Source organism: Chrysoperla carnea, chromosome 1 (assembly GCF_905475395.1).
Source record: "Chrysoperla carnea chromosome 1, inChrCarn1.1, whole genome shotgun sequence".
In the NCBI taxonomy this organism is placed as follows: Eukaryota; Metazoa; Arthropoda; class Insecta; order Neuroptera; family Chrysopidae; genus Chrysoperla; species Chrysoperla carnea.
Genome location: NC_058337.1, coordinates 3,681,151 through 3,701,744, shown reverse-complemented (window position 1 = coordinate 3,701,744; position 20,594 = coordinate 3,681,151). Strand labels below are relative to the sequence as shown.

The window sequence follows — 20,594 nt, the reverse complement described above, 5'->3', positions numbered from 1 at the left end:
GTGAGGAAATTGAAAAAAAAAAGAAGCGTATTTTTTCTCTTCCCTAAATTTAAATACTTAATTGTTTCTCGACTTGCGTCGAGAACAAGAAGTAAGCCTCAGCCAAAATTCCTCGCAACCCCCAGAACACTCGGATTAATATTTACCAAATCAAAAAAAAAGAAATATTAAAGAGTGTCACTAAAGGGAAACATCCCGGTCTCAAAATAAAACCGAAACAGATCAAACTGCGTGCTAGGCCCAAAGATAACGCCGAAGGCGATTACCCCCCAGAAAGTATTAACAATACAAATAAAAAGTCTACGTTTAAAATAAAAAAAATATAAAGTTTGTTTATTTCATTAATTCAAAAAAAATATAAAATGTTTTACATAACGTAATTGAACTTGAAACTTACATGAAATTTCACATGTTGAATTTAAAGCCAAAATACAAAGTTTTTGAAAAACATCTTTTGATATAAATTTAGAAAAAAATTAACATATCTAAATATATAATAAAATGTTACCTGTATGTAGTTTGTGATCACAGTGAATACAATTCCATAAAATTACATTTTATAAGGAATTGTGCTCACAAATAAAATTCTAAACGCCACAAAAAACATACAAAGGAAAATAATATAAAGTTACACAATTTTTAAATTATTACAGAATGTCTCTTTTACATTCTGTATAATTGCGTGTTTTCAATAAACGACATTTAACAAAAATATATGTATAAACTGTCGTATTCAAAAAATATAAATTCTTGAAAGAATTAATTAAATAAATTATAAAAATTAAATAATTTAATTATTGCCACACACTAAAGGTGTGTTAAAAAAAAAGTATCCATCTTGGAATAAATAATTTAAATTAATTATTCCAAGATGTTTTCCTCATGACGCTTAAAATTTAAAGAGGTTGATTTTAAATCAAATTGCATTGAGCTCTGTTCGGGTGACTGGTGACAATTTTTAGAACTAACAGTTGCAAAAAAATAAATAACAAAGTTGAAAAAAATAAAGTACAGTCACCGACAGAGTAAACTTTTCAATTCAGTATGCACCGTCACAGACAGATTTAAAGTTTGATATTTTACATTATTGTTGCATAATTTATTACTAATTAATTAATTATAATTAGTTTGCCAACAATTTGTAACACTCCCCCGCCCTAAAAAAATTCGAAGAATAAAGAAAAAGAGAATAAGGCGGAGAGAGAAGAAAAAAAAAATTAATTTTGCACTATTTGTGGTTGATAAGGCTTCAGATGACTAACATGCACACGAGATAAAGTATTATCATTCTCGTCAAAAAGCTCGACCGACACTGGTCCAGTAAAACGTAAAATTCTTTTTGGACCTGAATATCTAGGTTGAAATTTACTGTCAGTATCAAAGGTCGCACGATACTTAGGAAGCTTCACACAGACTATCTGATCCACCCTGTATTTAACATCTACAGTATTACCTTTACGTTTATTTATAATTTGATTCATTTTAACTAATGCTTGTTTAACCTCTTCATGTGTTGGTGGTTTATCTGCCGTAAAATAATTATAAGTTTCTAGCCCTAAATCCAAGGTGTTATTTAAACGTCGTTTAAAAAAAATTTCGACTGGAGAAGTTCCAATAGAAGTATGATAACTATTGTTATATTGAAAAGTAAAATATGGTAAAACTTTAGTCCAAGCTTTATGCTCCAAGGCATATTGCTTTATAATACACGCCATATTAATTTTTAAATTTCTATTTAATCTCTCTGACATATTAGCACATGCGTGATAGCTTGAAATATAAGCTGCTCTAACACCATGATTGAATAAAAAATTTTTGTATTTTTGGGCCACAAAACATTTGGCATTATCACTAACAACACATGCAGGGTAACCAAATTGCATAAAAGTTTTATGAAGAAATTTAATAACCACTTCCGCAGTAGCCCTGCGTGTAGAGTATGTAATAGCAAATTTACTAAATGAATCAAGAATTACTAAAATATATTTCATTCCACCATCCAAAGATGGAATTAAAGGACCGATAAAGTCTATGTAAAGTTTATCCCAAATACCAGTGGGAACCGTTGACTTTGTGTGCACATTTGTATTTTTATTATAAGGTTTAAATTGTTGACAAACTGTACAATTTTTAATAAATTCTACAACTTTTTTATATAATAAATTATGATAAAATCTCTTGGCAATTTCTCTATACGTTTTAGTTACAGCACCATGCTGACCATATAAAGAATTATGATAATATTTAATGACATATTCAAGCATTGAATCTGGTAGAACTATTCGTTTCAATTTATTCCGTCCAACTTCGCGCAGCAAAAGACCGTCTTTAAGTGAAAAGTTATTAACATTATGGCCATTTTTTAATTGATCCATTATGAATTTACACTGATTACAATTCTCTTGTGCAAGCTTAATTGAAAGAAAACCCTGAGGTTCAGTAACTAAAGTATTTAATAGAAAAACCGGGTCGTTTTGTAAAGATTCATCCTTGACCAAATTATTATTGTCAACTAAAGATGGATCTTCACCCGAATAATTACTACCATTATCATTTTTTAATAAAAAATTATTTGTAGAGAAATTACCATTCGAAAACAATCTAGATAAACAATCTGCTGCAGTATTATCTATGCCCTTAATATGTTTCGGTGTAAAATTGAATTTTGACAGTGTCAAAATCCATCTCGAAAGTTTGTTAAATTTTTGTGGTGAATTAAAAAGATACACTAAAGCATTGTTATCGGTTTCTAAGAAAAAATGTCTATCGACAAGGTAGTCACTAAAAGTATTTAATGAAAAAATTACAGCTAAAAGCTCTAACTCATACGCGGAATATCTCATTTCAGCGGGATTTAATTTTCTAGAACAATATTCAATTGGGTGTAAATTCCCATTAATATTTTGTAATAAAACGGCTCCTAGGCCAACAGATGACGCATCCGTTCTCACAACAAAGGGATATTTATCGTCAAAAATAGGAAATTTCAAAATTGGTGCAGACGTTAAAGCTTTTTTTAATTTAGAAATAGCCTCGACATGTACATCAGTTATTTTAAATTGAACATTTTTCTTTTTTAATTCATTCAACGGTGCAACAATAGAACTAAAATGCTCAATATAGCGAGCAAAAAACGCTGCCATTCCGATAAATTTTTGCAACTCCTTTATATTTTTTGGAATTGGCATGTCACAAATAGCACTAATTTTGTCAGGATTAGGACGTCTACCTTCTGATGATATAATATGGCCAAGAATTTTTAGACGTGCCATAAAAAATTTATTTTTATTTGGATTTAAAGTTAAATTAAGTTTTTTAAATCTACTTAATACCTGGTTTAAATGAATTTTATGATCATCAATCGAGCTTGAAAAAACTATAATATCATCGTAATAAATTAAGATACACACATTCAACAAATCGTTAAATTCTTTAATTAGAAAACGATATAAGCATTGGGAACTAATATTAAGTCCAAACGGACAACAAACAAAAGAAAATTGTCCCCATTGCGTATTAATAGCAGTAATATCTCTGCTCTCTTTACTCAAGCTACACTGGTAGTAGCTCTTTGACATATCCAAGGTAGAAAACACTTTTGCGCCTCCTAGACTAGAAAATACGTGATTGATCGATACATTTGAAATCGGATCAAACACAATTTTTTTATTAACGAACCTATAGTCAGCTACCATGCGAAAACCATCCTGTTTTTTAACAAAAAACACAGGAGATGCATAACTAGACTGGCTAGGAACTATAATATTTAATTTCAAAAGCTCATCCAAATGTTGCTTTAAGAGTAAAGATTTATCTTTTGGTAAAAAATATGCAGTTTTATAAACTGGTGTATCATCTTTAAGTTTAATATGATATTCATAATTTTTTGCTCGGCCAGGAATTTCAGAAAATACTGACTTATACTTTTTATATAATGAATCCATAAATTCTTTATCCTTTTCTGACAAATTTAGTGGTAATTCACAAATAATATTAACGAAAAATTGTGTGCAATTTTTTTCAAAAGGAATTTCAATATTTCCAAATGAATTAAAAAATACTTTGTTATTACTAATATCTAAAATCATACCACATTTGTTGAGAGACGGTGCTCCAATAATCATATCAAAAATGGATTTTTCCATTAAGTAAAATTCTAAATTCCAGCTGAAATTACTAATCTTGACGTGTAACGTAACCTTCTTCTTCATAGTTACATAATTTGATCCCGGTAATGTAACAGTAATTTTTTCATCTTCATAAATAACTTTCTTAATTTTTAATTTACTAAACATTTTTCTAGAAATCACATTTATAGTTGATCCCGAATCTAAAAGAGATAATATTTTAATATTGTTCACAGAAACATAAATTAAGGGCATCGATGATGCATTTATTGAAGAATTTAATGTGTGGCATGGTTCAAGTTTTTTGAACTTGTTGTGTCTCTATTGGCTAATTTAACACATTGTTGAATTTTGTGTCCTGTTCGTTTGCAATAAACACAAAATATAGATTTACTTTTATTTAAATTTGATTTTGCTATCTGAACAGAAGCTTTTTTATCATTTTGACCTGTAGTTTCAGGCTTAAGATCCTTAACATTTTGAACATTTTGTTCAAAATTAACCAAACTAGAATTTTGATCATTAACACTATTTTGTCTTCTATTTTGATACAAGTTAAATTTATTAAATGCATTTTCTCTTGTTATTATTTCTTGTAAATTTCTTACAAAAGAATTTAAGGAAACTAAAGTTTCAGGAATTGGAAGCAATTTAATCAAATTAAAGGTTTTCTGATTAACATGGGCAAATATAATTTGAATAACTATTTTAATGTCCTCTTTAGGCATCAGTATTTGCGAGTATTTCAAAATATCAGTTACGAAATCAGAAAACTTTTCATTTGGAAGTTGTCTTCTTCTAATGTATCTATCAATTGCAATTTGCAATTGTGCAGGAGATATATACTCAGATAATAAAATATTTGAAATATAAGTCCAAGTTTTATTATTTGAAATTTGCTTTGACCAAAAGTGTTTTGCATTTGAATTACATTTTGTAATTAAAAATTTAATAAGAGAATTTTCATCAACTAAACTTAATGAAACAACACTATTGGTTTCAATAATAAAATTAATAATTGAACTTGTATCAAATAAATCTAAAATTTTAATGTTATTTGTAAGAGATTCAAATCTAAATTTAAAATCTTGAGATTTCTCTTTACTTATCTTGGTATTTAGTGATGAAATAATGTGTGTTAAATGATCCACATGAATATATTTTGTTGCTTGCGTATCATACGACGTTGATGGTACCGGATCAATTAAACATTGAATTGTCTCATCCTTTTGTTGAACTGATACTTGAACATCTTTGTCAACGACATTAAAATCCGTTTGTATTCTTTTGTTGTTGTATTTTTCGTCTTTAACAGGTTTTGGAAAACCACGAAAATCTTCGTCGTCAGACGACATTTTTCCCTTTTATTTGATTTCCTCAAAAAAAAATTAACGAAACGAAAACAAAAAAAGAAATTAGTAAAGTTCAACAAAGTAAAAATTACAAACGTTTGAATTAATTTTGATGAAATATGAACTTGTTTCAAAATAAATATTCATGTAAATAAAAAAAAAGTTTTTCTTTTTTAATTTAAAAAATAGCCAATAAAGAAACATACAAAAAAAAACTATGAAATAAAATTTGGATTTACAACGTAAACACGTTACCAATAAAAGTAATCAAAATAGAAATATATTTTAAGATTACATAAAATGTGTAAAAAGACAAAAACAAGATCTAATTAATTCAAACTAGTCAATGTTATATAATTGGATTTATAATGTCAATTCCTTGAACAAATACCAAAAAAAAATATTAGATATTATTTTAATTAATATCCAATATTACGTAAAAAATTATTTTTAATTTTCAAAATTTAATTTATATACGAAAATATTCAACTTACGTGATTCCACAAAATACATACAAGAAAACTTTACTAGTCAAAAAAAAATTTAGAGAAAATTAAACGTAGATTTTTTTAAAGTAATGTAAGCAGATATACGCAAAAACTAAAAAGTGTTACGCTCACTACTAAATGTACGAAAATCGTAGATCTCGAAGCTCTGATAACAAAGTGATACGCTCGCTACCAAGTGTAAACGAAATTGGTAGTTAACGCTCTCGCTACCAAGTGTTGCGGGAATTGTAGATCGCGGAGCTCTGCTACCAAGTGTTGCGGGAATTAATGTTTTGGTGAGAAAATTGAAAAAAAAAAGAAGCGTATTTTTTCTCTTCCCTAAATTTAAATACTTAATTGTTTCTCGACTTGCGTCGAGAACAAGAAGTAAGCCTCAGCCAAAATTCCTCGCAACCCCCAGAACACTCGGATTAATATTTACCAAATCAAAAAAAAAGAAATATTAAAGAGTGTCACTAAAGGGAAACATCCCGGTCTCAAAATAAAACCGAAACAGATCAAACTGCGTGCTAGGCCCAAAGATAACGCCGAAGGCGATTACCCCCCAGAAAGTATTAACAATACAAATAAAAAGTCTACGTTTAAAATAAAAAAAATATAAAGTTTGTTTATTTCATTAATTCAAAAAAAATATAAAATGTTTTACATAACGTAATTGAACTTGAAACTTACATGAAATTTCACATGTTGAATTTAAAGCCAAAATACAAAGTTTTTGAAAAACATCTTTTGATATAAATTTAGAAAAAAATTAACATATCTAAATATATAATAAAATGTTACCTGTATGTAGTTTGTGATCACAGTGAATACAATTCCATAAAATTACATTTTATAAGGAATTGTGCTCACAAATAAAATTCTAAACGCCACAAAAAACATACAAAGGAAAATAATATAAAGTTACACAATTTTTAAATTATTACAGAATGTCTCTTTTACATTCTGTATAATTGCGTGTTTTCAATAAACGACATTTAACAAAAATATATGTATAAACTGTCGTATTCAAAAAATATAAATTCTTGAAAGAATTAATTAAATAAATTATAAAAATTAAATAATTTAATTATTGCCACACACTAAAGGTGTGTTAAAAAAAAAGTATCCATCTTGGAATAAATAATTTAAATTAATTATTCCAAGATGTTTTCCTCATGACGCTTAAAATTTAAAGAGGTTGATTTTAAATCAAATTGCATTGAGCTCTGTTCGGGTGACTGGTGACAATTTTTAGAACTAACAGTTGCAAAAAAATAAATAACAAAGTTGAAAAAAATAAAGTACAGTCACCGACAGAGTAAACTTTTCAATTCAGTATGCACCGTCACAGACAGATTTAAAGTTTGATATTTTACATTATTGTTGCATAATTTATTACTAATTAATTAATTATAATTAGTTTGCCAACAATTTGTAACATCGTTTATGGTGGGAGTAAAATCAAAATAAATTCCTGCTAATTAAATTTTCAAAATTCACCATTTTTAAATGTCTAAGTAATTATTATTGTTGAAGAGTTAATCATTCTCATCTGCGTTTCCCCCCATAATGGCAATGACAGACAATACTGTAAAACATTTGCTTACTAAGTCACGATTTTCTATTGTTTTAAAATATAATCGAGGTTTTAAAAGTATTCAATGCATAATAATCCGTCAAAACAAAGCCTCGACGTTTTTCAAATAACACGTGGGTATAGACTCATGTTATTGGTTCGTGTTATGCCAAAATACTGTTAATTTTTACGAAATTTTTAGACCAGAATTCTACCTTCTTATATTGGAGATATATAATAATTAAATGATCAATCAATTGTAACCTAGGCAATCGAAGTATGTCGATTACTTTATTTTATTGTTAGAAAAACTCAAAAAATAAGCCATAGGACCAAAATAATTGGGTAAAACTTGACTTGACTTTTAATGGTCGTTAATTTAAAAAAAAAAATTAAATATGTAACCACCTTTTTTGACAGTGTTATAATAACTGTAGGTACGTGGTCTTAATTAACGATGATAAAACTATAATGATTCAAGTATCATTTTTCTTAAAGTAATGCTACACTAATCCAAATGCCATTTGTTATCTTTTTCTCGAGAAATTCCAAATTATTGCAATAACGGCCTTAATTATTTTCTTTTTACACAAATATAGAAATGTCACTTGGATCACTATGATTCTACCGTCCCCAATTATTATGTGAATATACATCTTTCATTATAATAATATTTGTTTGTTTATATTCTATTTTGTGTGCAAATAAGTTATAAATAATATAATTATTATATTATATACCAAAATAAACATTATATAACCCATAATATAATAATTTATATAATTCTAATTAGATCGTGTCTCGCCAATTATTCAAGCGTTATTTATAATTGAAAAGATGTGAAATTTACAATGTACATTTCGAAGATAAAAAATTTTGAATCCATTACAGATTTTCATTTAAGAAGCTACAGCCAAAAATATATCATTTTATATGCTAAATTAATTTTTTTTTTTGCTTTACAGGAATTCGACCTCACAAATTCCAGTACAGCTGATATCAAATCGATTGGAGGTGGTGTTATTGATTCCTCATCAACTGAAGACAAGTTGAAACCAAAATTAATTAAATTAAATAAACAACGTAAGTATTATTCATTTATCAAAAATATCATATAATAGCGAAGTTAAAATACCTGCGTATTGCGTAATTAATTCAATTCGTATGAAAGCTTTTGACGCAACGCTTGTCACTAGTGAATATTTTCGAGTCCTGGATTTTCGTTTTATTAGAAATTCTGATTGTTTAATAGAGATAGCTAAAATGTACAACCAAATATGATAATAAAAAAAAATAAAACTAAAAAATATACTAATAAAAATGAGGCAACGAAACACTTCAAAAAATTACTGTACTCGGCTAGTTTTTCCCTCAAAAATTATTTATTTTGCAGCTTTTCATGATTGTAGTGCATTAAGATCTAAAAGGAACCTCCTCTTTACTTACTATTTTGTTCTACGTTAAGACACCGATTTGTGATTAATTTTGTATCTGAGTGTATGTTAAAAACACCTATTTATTATATTAATTTATTGTACAAATAATAATGATGATTGAAAATAATAGAAAATGTTTTATTCCGAGGCTTAAATTATGCATTAAAATGTTTAAAAAGAATTTAAAATTCTAAAGAATTATACAATTCCATTGTTTATTTTATATAATAATAAGTTTAAAGTTATTTTTATTCAACCGAAAAAAAGTATTAACATAAAACAAATTTTTTTAAATTAATATTTTAATCTTTTAATTGGTTTTAATTACGAATAATTCTTTTTCTATAAAATTTTTTAAATCAATATCATAGATGTGCAGAAAATAGAAATATAATGATTAATCATAGAGTACTGTCCCGACTCATAATCAAACACTCATAAAAATTTGAACGTGATATTAAAATTGATTAAAAAACGAAGAAGTTTTCAAAGTAAGAAAAGTATTTAAAGATTGTTTTCCATCTCTTTTTAGCAAAACAAAATTTTTTTATGTATTTTACATGTATTACACGTTCATACTTTGCGTACTTCTAAAAATTTTCAAAAAACCAGCTTCACTTTTCTGCCCGTGCAGTGAGAATTATTTACCTGAAGTGATTTAGTCAACATGGTCTGACAAATTTGACCAAAGTCTGGTGGAAATTAAAAAAATGACCTAATTATTTTTTTAGAATGATATGACGTCCCCACTTTGATATCAAATTTACCAAGGCGCGTGATAGTTGCATAAGAAGTGTGTGAAAATAGATTTGCATGCAAAACAGAAGTTGTTTAAAATTTTATGACTTTATGAAAGTGAAAGAACTTGTTTAATGCTTTTAAAAAAAATAATGAATCTAAAAATATGTAGCTGTAGTAGCCGTAGGTATAAAATACTCTCTCAATTTCATTATCACTTTCTCGCTAAATCATTCCATTAAAACAGGATTTGAAAAATTTTTCTCATACACTAAACAAAAATTGAAAAATTTATTTTTATAATAATTAATGCAAACACCTTCGAGCTAGTAAAAAAAACCCAGACTGCTTGTTTACTGTTCATTATTATCGAAACCTTGTTACTTGAAGGTCCGATAACTCGAGTTTTAATCGAGAAAATATGGTCTATTTAACCGTAGTTTAGTGTTTTTGCGTTTTAAACATAGTGATTTCGTGTTTAGTTTAGTGGTAAGTAAGGGATGTGATTAAATTGTAATGTAGACCCTACCCCTTACCCCTGTAGTTTCCTCGTGCACTTTTGATGGTCTGCATGAAATGAAATGATATTTAATTCAGAATCTGAAAAATTTGTCTCCGTAAACGTTTGTGAATATATATATATAGAGTGCTCTCTCCACAAATTTAGCATGTTCGTTAGGATGCCACTTCTCTTGAACAAATACCAAAGTTAAATTTGCCTTTGACTGGTTATCTTGAAGTATTCCTGTCATCAAAAGAGTCGTTCGGTTTACTGACAAAAACAGTGAAGATCTTGTTTTTCACCCAGGTTTTATGAGAAATGTCTTGGCAAAATATTTGTGCTATACTATGTAACAACTAATGTTAATCGAAGACAACCTAATGTAGGCGTCCGAACATGATACAGCTCTGATTTAGATAAGCAAATAATGCGAAGTAGTACAAAGTCGAAGGATCGAGAATGCGGTAGTGATGAGCGAGACCAAAACCAAGGTTTTATTTGATCATCTTTGTTTAACGAATTTAATGTATTGAATAGTCTAAAGTAGTTATTAGCATCTTTGTCTTACTTATTAACTTGGTCTTGCAAGTCTTGTTTGGTCTTGCATTTGTATAAGAGCTAGATCAAAGTACAACATCAAGTATGCTAGACAGAAGAAGTTAATTACAACAGTGTCAAGACTAGTGTGTAAGATACAAAGCATAGTCAAAGCTGAAGTGAGTAAGATAAACAGTCAACTGACAGTCAAATTAGGCTTGTTTTGGTCTAGGTGCTCCTCACTAGAACGTGGAGATAATACTTGTGATTTTTCACCTTATTCGACTTCGCTAAGAAGGTCTTTTCGTAGCCTAACCAAAGACAATACGACGATGCAAGCCGTAGCAATGAGATATTTGCGATTTAGAACGAGAGTGTGGCTTTATTTCGGCTAGCTTTAGCAAGTATACTCCCCGAGGATACTCCGTGAAAAGGTCGAAAGAGGTTATATTTTACAATCTCTGAAAATTAGCTAATTTTATTTTTATATTCTACTTTTCTTCGCCTGGCAGAATAAGATCCCAGCCAGAAAGGGTTTAAATACAACTTTAGAATACAGTTGAGTTTAATTACGTTTGATAATCATCTTATTTCTTAAACACATTATATAAAGGTCACACTTTAACACCCCCAAACAAACAATTCAATTATTGACGTAGATAAAAGGTAATTCGAGTAAGTAAAAATTAAGTGTTAACATAGTTCTGGAATTGATATGTCAGTGTAAATAAAAGTTTGTAGAACTAAACACCCTTGAACCTTTGTTTACAAAGGCTTCACGATTCAATAATGTCATTATTTCACCTATAATATAATATAATAATATAATATTATTACATATTTTATTGAATAATGTAATAAATATTGTATTTTACTTGATCAGTACCTAAAAGAAAAACAGTCCGTGGCCTAGTTTTCAACAAGTAACACACATATAATGATGCAAAGACGTTATTCTGCACCTAAAATTGTGGCGCCAGGAATTGCTAAGCGAATTAAACTTTTTGAAAGTTATTATTGTTGTAAGTGTTGAAAAGTGTTCAGTTTTCTTCTTAGTTTTTCACGAGTTTAGAACTAGTTCTGTTTTTTTAGATGCTTATTTGTTTACTAATATTTAACGCGACGATTGAATTAGTGTTGTTGCGAGATTTTTATCATTGCGTTTCATTTCTCGTTTGTTGAAATGTCTCGCTTATAATTTGGTATTCATGAATTGTACCTCCGTTTTTGGAAATATGTTCTTTGTCACGCGTTCGACGAATGAAAACTAGACAAAGAAAAGAGGCCGACACTTTTTTATATTTTATAATCCTGAAATATTAATAGTAGTTCCAATGAAACGGTAATCTTGTGGTTACAGTGATCACTCCAAATATGGAAGGTTGCCACGTCAATTTTTAAATACATAAATTATAGCGAAAAGAACTTAGCTCCTACCGGATACTTTTTATTTGGTTTTTATTCTCTTTCCTTGGCTCTCGACACATAATTTATCTTATCTCGTTTCTCACAGCAACACTCTTTTTTGCAATAAATCACGCTATAGCTAATTCGAGCTAGTATGGGTCAAGGTCTGGTTTCTGAAATAACAAATTACACCAAAAATTTTGATTAACCAGAAAAATAAAGCACCAAAATATCATGCACATATTCCTCGAGAACATGCAAAATTTCTCGTACCTTTCAAATTTGAAAAAATTTAAACTTAGACACGTTTTTAAGTCCAGAAGAAAGAATTATTATTCGAAATTAAATATATCTAGATATTAAGTATTTTGACATCATATTTATTTAAGAGCACAGCTCTGCGCAAGTCAAGGATTTTAGAAAATTTATTATTAATGTGTAAACTACTTATTGTTAAGTTCTTAAAAAAAAGGAAAACTCTTGGCAGTGGCCATTCAAAATTTAACATAGTTATAAAAATTTGAATTACTTGTTTTCATATGATCCTATTTTCAACATTCTTTGTGTTTAGAGATTTCAATGATCCACAAACTTCCTTAAGTAAATATTTTGAATGAATTCAAATAAATTTCCGAGTTTTCCAATTTTTAATTTAAGTTATTTTTGAAGCAATTTTTTGCAAACTGCACCCAAAATATATTTCAGTGATTTTAATATTAAAAGTATAATTATTTTGTTACAGCTGAAACGAACAATATGATTCCTGAAGTAGTACCTGGTAGCCCAGATGTTCATACAAAACGTCTTGGAAAAGTAACAACGACACAACCATTAATTTCCGAAGAAGGTCTTATATTACCAAGAAAACCATTAAATCCATGTTTGGAAAACCCCGATCGACAAAATTTACATCGAGAACTTTTATTTAATCAAAAAATGTAATTATTTTATTTATTTATTTTACATATTCTTTATCTTCATCTTTCTCTCTTTATCTTCTATCTTATCATATAGGACTTATGTCAAAATTTCCATAGATTTTATATATACTGTAGATGTAATTTTCACAACAACAGAAAGTGTTTCATTCAGTTCATGTTTCTATCTCTTCAGTGCAATTTTTAATTTCCTTGTTTAAAAATAAATTTCTTTTTTTTTTTTATTCAATTTATTGAATTGACTGTTTATTCAATAAAAAACTTGATCAATGTCAATATTTTGTTATTGTTAAAATTAGCCTTGATATTGGTAAACCTTTCAATTTAACAATAACAAATACATTCGAATAATAATTGAATTTTTTTAATACAAATCAATCGGTTAAATATTTTTTAGAAATGTTTTCATAATAAAATTTTATCGTGAATCTGAATTTGTTACAAATTGATTTCTATTTCAACTTATTTTCGAAATAATATTACATATTTTATCTTAAATATCTCTGAAAAAACTCTAATGATTTCTTTTTCGAATTTTAGTTCTATAGAGACACTTTACTTCTTTTTTTATGTGAAAATAAATCAATGGAATCCTACTAATAATCTCGCAGCTGTAGAACCATACTATTACTTAATACTCCCCTGTCTGTCAGTGAACTGAATCTTATAATAGTTCGGCTACTGGAATTCGTGTGTCACTAATGTCATTATAACAACAATTAATATTAATAATGAAAATTCTGAAAAACTTAAAATAAATAGGTAGTTTTTATTTGAAATAATCGATGGCATTACAAAAATAGTATTTGTCTATAATCATAGAGGGCAATAGTTTTTGTATTATTAACTTTACAATGATAGTTTTTGTTTATAATCATAGATGGCTCTACAATCATCGCTTTTTTGTGTGTGTCTAAATAACTTATTTTAAATATAAATTTTCTGTTTTAGTGGCAAAGATGTTCTAAATCAAAAGTCTGAATTACAAAGAGCTTTAGAAAAACATAAGGAAGCAAAAATTCGACGTGAGACTGAAAAAGAAATTCTTGAAACTGCATCCGAATTAGAAAAAGTAATAGCTGATAGAGCCAAAAAATTAATGGAACCCCAAATTGTACAGGTATGTTCAAAATGAATTTACCCACTTATGAAACATTTTTTAACTTTTGTTTTTATTCTATTTTTCCAGGAAGAAGATGATAAAGGTTTGAGTAAAGAATTTTTAATGGCTCGAGCTAAATTACGAACACGCACTGATTCCAAGTAGATGATATCTTTAGTAGTTCTTTAAACAAAAAAACAAAGATAAATATATTTTTTCATACTGCAGTTGTTGTACATTTCAAATTTCAGCTTCGAGAGTTCCATAGATTCATAAAATCTAAGATTATTTTTAATAGACTTAAAAAAATGACGATAGAGATAAAATATGTGAAAATATCTTACAGAGAAAGAAAAAAAGATTAAGGGTCTATTAAAAGGTATTCCATGTGGTTAAGTTAGAGTAGCTGTTCTGGGGTGGACAAACTTAGACCAAAGAGTCCGTTGTGATACCGAAAAGAATTGGCCCACCTCTGGTATCTTCTCCATGATCCAATTGGAGTTGTTTAAGAATAGTAAGAATACTATGACGTCAACGGACTTAAGGTCGTCAAAGAAAGACTAACTTATGGCAAGGACTGATAGTGGCAGAGAAGATAAGACGAAATGAATAAATAATTTTTCTTATAGAAAAGAAAATCTATGGAACTCAGAAGAACATATACAACGGTGTATGTTGTTATATCTTGGCCAACTCTTTTTTATAGTATTTCTAGAATTTAATGATATCGAATATTCTAAGTGTATGTCTTTTTTTTAGATTAAGAAATTTTTTTTAAGTAAAATTGACCTGCAAATATTTAAACAAAAAAAAAATCAAAAATTTTATAATGATTGAAAATCAAAAATTATTTACATTATATTTACTATTTAATGTATAAGGCTTTTGTTCAAAAAGAATTCATTAGTCATTGTTTAGAGAAAGAACGAAAAAATATTTGTTTCAATTTTGGAAAAAGAACGAAATGTCGAAGAAAAAAAGTGCCAAGATTTTTAGAAAATTGTCGAAAATCTTTTGAAAACGGAAACAAATTTTTTTTTATATAAATATTTAAAATATGTATTTTTAAAAGTGATTTAATACGTATATTCGTTACAATTTTAGGATTATCGTCGATAATTTTTTTACACAAAATATAGTAGATCCCGAATCCCGAAAGATTTTAATTCCGCTTTCTTTTTGTAGATTATTTGAACCTACAAATTATAAGCAAAATAAATTTGTTTTTGAGGAGTTCACTTTCGCATACATAACCCTTCTGTCAAACTCGGGTGGAATCTCGTTTTGCTCTCAAGGGGTTCCCTTTTTTGATCCCCGAAACGGCCCTAAACCATGGCTCCACATAATTAAAAAAATCATTTTCTCAAAAAAACGGCATCTTTCTAGTTTGTTAAGAAGAAAAGGAGTAATTTTAGTGTAGTTTATCTCATTTTCAGAGGGTTTGTGATGTAGGGAGTGAAATTTTTCGAACTATTCTGTAAATTTGACTTTATTTCGGGTCATTTGGTTCAAATTCTATCTTTCTAGCATGTATATAACAAAAATTCCCAAAAAAGAAGTTTTTGGAGTAATTTCGCTTCGAATGCTGAAAACCACATCTTTTTAGCACGTCTAGAAGTGCCTTTATACTTGTCTCGGTGTTTCGTGTTGCCTTTAACTCGGCTACAAAAAACCGCTCGTAAAAATATTTAAGCATGGAAAAATGAGAGGACATCTTACGAGAAGATGATTTTGGACCATCTTGCATTAATAAAAGACTCTAACTTCTATGATTTTTTGAATGAATGTGAACTGTTTAAATCAATACCGATTTCCATGAAAAAGTTTTTCAATTGTTTGTGCCATTAAAATTGTCTGATAAAAACAAATAATTAACGACGATAATCCGAATTATAATATTATTGTTAGTAAGAATCCAAAAAGTGTTCAAAAAGCTTCAAATAAAAAGTAAATCTCTTTCTTCTAAATTCTTTTATCTTTATGAAATAATGTCTTTGTTAATCAGAAGGAATGTTAAACCAATGTCTAAGTCTAAGAAGAAAAAACTATCTGATGTGATAAATGAAATCAGATATCATGTGAAATATGATATCTGATTTCAGTTACTGAAGTCTGAATCGTGGAATCGAATCAATTTGTTGCTCGAAATATTAGGGAAACACCGTTTACCCTTCCCAGAATTATGGGTGGCTCAAAAATTGTAAATTAGCTACAATTATCATTTCTAGAAAATTCTAGGTACAACAGCTATATAAGACCAACACTGGTAAACAATTAGACTTGTTTAGATTTAAGTACTTTAGAAAAGCGTATTCTCAAGCACAATAATTAATAAAACTTTTAATACATCATTTAAGTAGCCTTAAAAAAATGTTCCTCACAAAATTTGGAAATATTTGGAAAATGAATACAATGTATTCGATATAAAGTCTAACGTTTTTAAAAAATAGATATTTTGCACTTGTTTTCCAAATTTTGTGATGCTAGTGTGTTTCAATCTAGTACTTGTATTCTAAAAAACCTAGTTTTTAACATTCCGATTTCTAAACTTCCGTCAAAGTAAGGTGCCAATGTGACAAATAGAATAAAACTGCTTTTCACGGTTTTTAAAACCCTCTGCACACAAAGCTAACGCTGGTGGAAAGTAATACTAGACAATATTGGCCGCTATTAGCTATCTGTCTAATGTCTCTGCCTGTAGAGGTATGACAGCGTCCAGTAACGTCCAGTTTACTTGAATTTATTGAACATCAGTGTTCAGTAAAAGTCACGTGACCTACTGGCAGTCATTATTAAACGTGTCTGAAGCGATATTGGCTTCCAGTACAAGACTGGTTGACGTGATCCCATTGACATCTCACCTTAAAGCATAAAACAATTTAACAATTAATAAATAAACAAATATTTTATGATTTTTACACATTTTCTACTTAATCTTTTCTTGCCTTTATATAAAAATAAATACAAAAAAAGAAAAAAAAAAAAACATCAAAATAAAAACTGTAACTAAAATGTTGAAAATAAATAATTGATTAGTGCCCTTAGTGTACCTTAGTAAAAACAATGTTCAAAAAATATTAAAAATTAAAAAATAAGAGTACTCTGTTTGAATAAAAATAAATAAATAACAATAAAAAATTTAGTTATTTAAATAAATAAAATTATATCGAAATAAATAAATAAAAAATGTATTATAATATTTAATGTTTAATAATTGTAATAAAACAAAATATGAAATTGTGTTTATTCGTATTATTTTTTTAATCCTTTTCCTTTGCGGGGGAGGGGAGAAGTAGACCTGAATTAGTAGATCTTGCAAATCTTTCCTGCTTAGATGAAAGATTATCGGAAAGAAGGAAAGAAAAAGAACAAAAACATTATGAAAAATGCCAACTTAATGAAAAACTGTATAATTTCAGACAATCCAAGCGTTTGATACGATGAAAATTTAGCAGGCCCTCTTGGCTTAATTGGAACAGAAAAAAGAAACTAAATTCAAGGATAACTTCGCGTATAACGTCTATTATTTTACTACACTATTTCGAGCATTTCTTGTGTCCTTAAAATACAACTCGTCACATTATTCTAAACATCGCTCAAGACTCTTAATTATGCTATTTACAAAAATGTACTCCAAGATATTTCAGATAAAACAAGTTCTTGAAACAATCGAACTTCTCGAAACGTACACTGTTTGCGATCTGTAATATCAAAGCAGGTAAGTTAAGTATACACTAACGTAAAAAGTTTTCATAGCACAAACTTCACAAGGACGCTGAAAGCTTAGCAGCTATAACCCTTACAATAGTGGATCATTGGATTTTTACCCAATCTTAAAAGCTCAATACAGGCGTCGTGTTTAATCATTATCGAATTTCCAATCCTTTCTTAAAGATAAATACAAAATTTCTGCCAATAACACTAGTCTTTTACATAAATTTTGCAAATCGGTGAATTTTGCAACTAAAAACTAAACCATTTGAAACTTAATGCCAATCAAAAATCGTCAATTCATAGTTAGAGAATTAAAAAATATATAAATTGGTAAAGTAATTACGTCCCTCAATTCTTAAAAAGGCCTTGTTTATTACTGAAAATCCAATTTATTAACTGCCATGTTTCATTTATACAGATTCGTCAAATACCAATTTCATAGAGTAAGCAACAACTTAAAGCTTAAATATCAAACAATGCCTGAGCATTGATTTGGCTGCTAAACAGAGACTAACCTTAACACTTTTTACGAGCCAATTCCCTAATATGATATTAAGAGATTGAAAAAATAATAATCAATCAATATTTTACTTACCCAATGTAAATTTTCATTTGGACAACACGTTACAAAATTAAAATGCTTATACAAATAACAAAAATTATTCTACCTTACCTGAAATGTAAAATAATGTTTGGTATTTGTATAATTATCTCAATTAACTGTTTCATTTACATTTCTTCAGCATGTTGCTACAAAGACAATAAGTTCATTTCCCAGATATTGGAATTTTTATCTTTGTCGATATTCCTATTACGAGATCTTTTTTGATTCTGAGAGTTCCCGCGAAATATTTCATTGCAGATTCTAATCTGAGCTGTCAAAAAACATGTTATAACTTGTTCACATAAAAATCTGTTTTATCAACTTATGTTAAAGTAGATTCTCTTTTGAATGGTAGATGGCAGTAAATACTAATAATAAAATTAATATAATCCGTTTATTAAAATTTAATTTAATCAAAAATTAGAATACTTTTTGCTTCAAAATGAAAACTAGTTTCTCGAAAATAAATAATTTAATACAAAATTGTTAACGGGAAGATTTCATCTTAATCAATTATAAGCATTATAGTAAAAAAGAACTAGATAGAGCAACAAACGATTCTTAAAATCTAGTATTTTTTATAAATACACATTATTTTCTATGATCTAATGAAATTCATATAAAAAGAATTCTTTATAATAATTTCTAAACATAAATATTAAAGAAAAGAATTTCTAATTATTTACAATCTTGATTCAATTGATAAGGGAGTGTTTTTAAAAAGGCTATTAATATGATTTTTTCCCACCAATAGATAGGTTCATGTATTTTGTTTGTGAAATGATAATGCAGTCTATAGTCTGTCGTACGAACTGTCAGTAAACATGGCTGCATATGTGAAAGATATTAACAATCGATTATTAGTCAAGTAACGTGTGTAGTTTATTTTGTGGTGTGTTTAACAATAATGTGAATTGTGTTTTATAGTGATTACAGTTTTATAAACAAAAAACCAAAACAAAATAAAAAATGTGGACCCCAACAAAAACAAAAAAATACGGTGTTGGTATGTACAAAAATTAATCGAAAAAAAAAGATTTTTCATATTAAAGCGTCATAAATTATAGAATATACAAAGCTTTTCCGACTTAACTAAATATACAACAAAAGGGGGAAACGAAAAAAACTACAATTCTTCATAAATAAATGAAATTTTCTTCTATTTTATGTGAAATTAAAGTGTATTTATTGAGATTTTTGAAAAAATCAACCAACTTTTGACGTTTGTGTGTGAAACGTCAAAAATTATTTATACCGCTTCTCATGAAAATTGTAATTGTTTATCGTACAATTACATAAAAATTCGATTATATGTTATCAATGAAATACTTCACTGAAGAACAGATTGGTATCGTCGAAAAAAAATATTATATTGATAATTGTTAATATTGCAATTTTTTTAAATTACGCTGTGAAAATAATTAATTAAAAAATATAAAATTTACATGAATGTTTACTTCCGATGTTAGTAAACAAAGTGGGGAAAATTTATCTAGACTTGAGATATAATGTATTTTTCTAGAAAATACATTTTCTTTCAATTGATATTTTAAGATTTAATGAAAATAATGGGAGAGAAAAAAAATTTATCTTGGAACCCTTAGGACGTAAGTCTAGATGGCAAGAAACATTTAAGATGTTCCTATCCCAAAAATAAAGGGCTTATTTTTAAATACGACGATAAACCTTTTTCCGGTTTAGCATTAGCCACAATTGATTGCCTAATCAAAGTATAGATTAAACGTGTATATACGTGCATGGACATCAATTAAATTTGGAAAAATTTATGCCTAAAAAAATACACAGGTATTAAAAATTTTGATTTCCTTAAACAAGGTAAATCAAAAATTTAACGCACAAAAAATACAAAAAAAAACCCCAAAAATAACAACCAAGGATTTGAATTTAAAAAAAAAATCTATTTCTCTCCTTCAAGACTTGAACTGAGATCACCATTATATGAGAGCTTCGTAATGTCAGATCAATAACACCAGTCTGGCTGTAAGGATATGCCGTTTGAGTTGACATTTCACAAGACTTCACTATTTCCATGCATGTTTCATGCAAAGG

The 20,594-nt window shown here is 28.0% G+C and overlaps 1 protein-coding gene across 3 annotated transcripts in view; it reads left to right on the top strand.

Annotated features, from left to right (window-relative positions):
* LOC123290576 (protein FAM107B) overlaps window positions 1-15,003 on the top strand; it is a 135,267-nt gene extending 120,264 nt beyond the window's left edge. For 2 of the 3 annotated variants that reach the window (XM_044870816.1, XM_044870814.1), the window contains exons 2-5: window positions 8,512-8,629; window positions 12,909-13,104; window positions 14,056-14,224; window positions 14,294-15,003. In XM_044870816.1, the coding sequence (XP_044726751.1) occupies window positions 8,512-8,629; window positions 12,909-13,104; window positions 14,056-14,224; window positions 14,294-14,371 (561 nt within the window). In that variant the 3' untranslated portion in view covers window positions 14,372-15,003. Of the gene's footprint in view, window positions 1-8,511; window positions 8,630-11,657; window positions 11,782-12,908; window positions 13,105-14,055; window positions 14,225-14,293 lie in introns of those variants that run through there. The other variant, XM_044870817.1, reaches the window with a different exon arrangement.
* The last annotated feature ends 5,591 nt before the right edge of the window (window positions 15,004-20,594 follow it).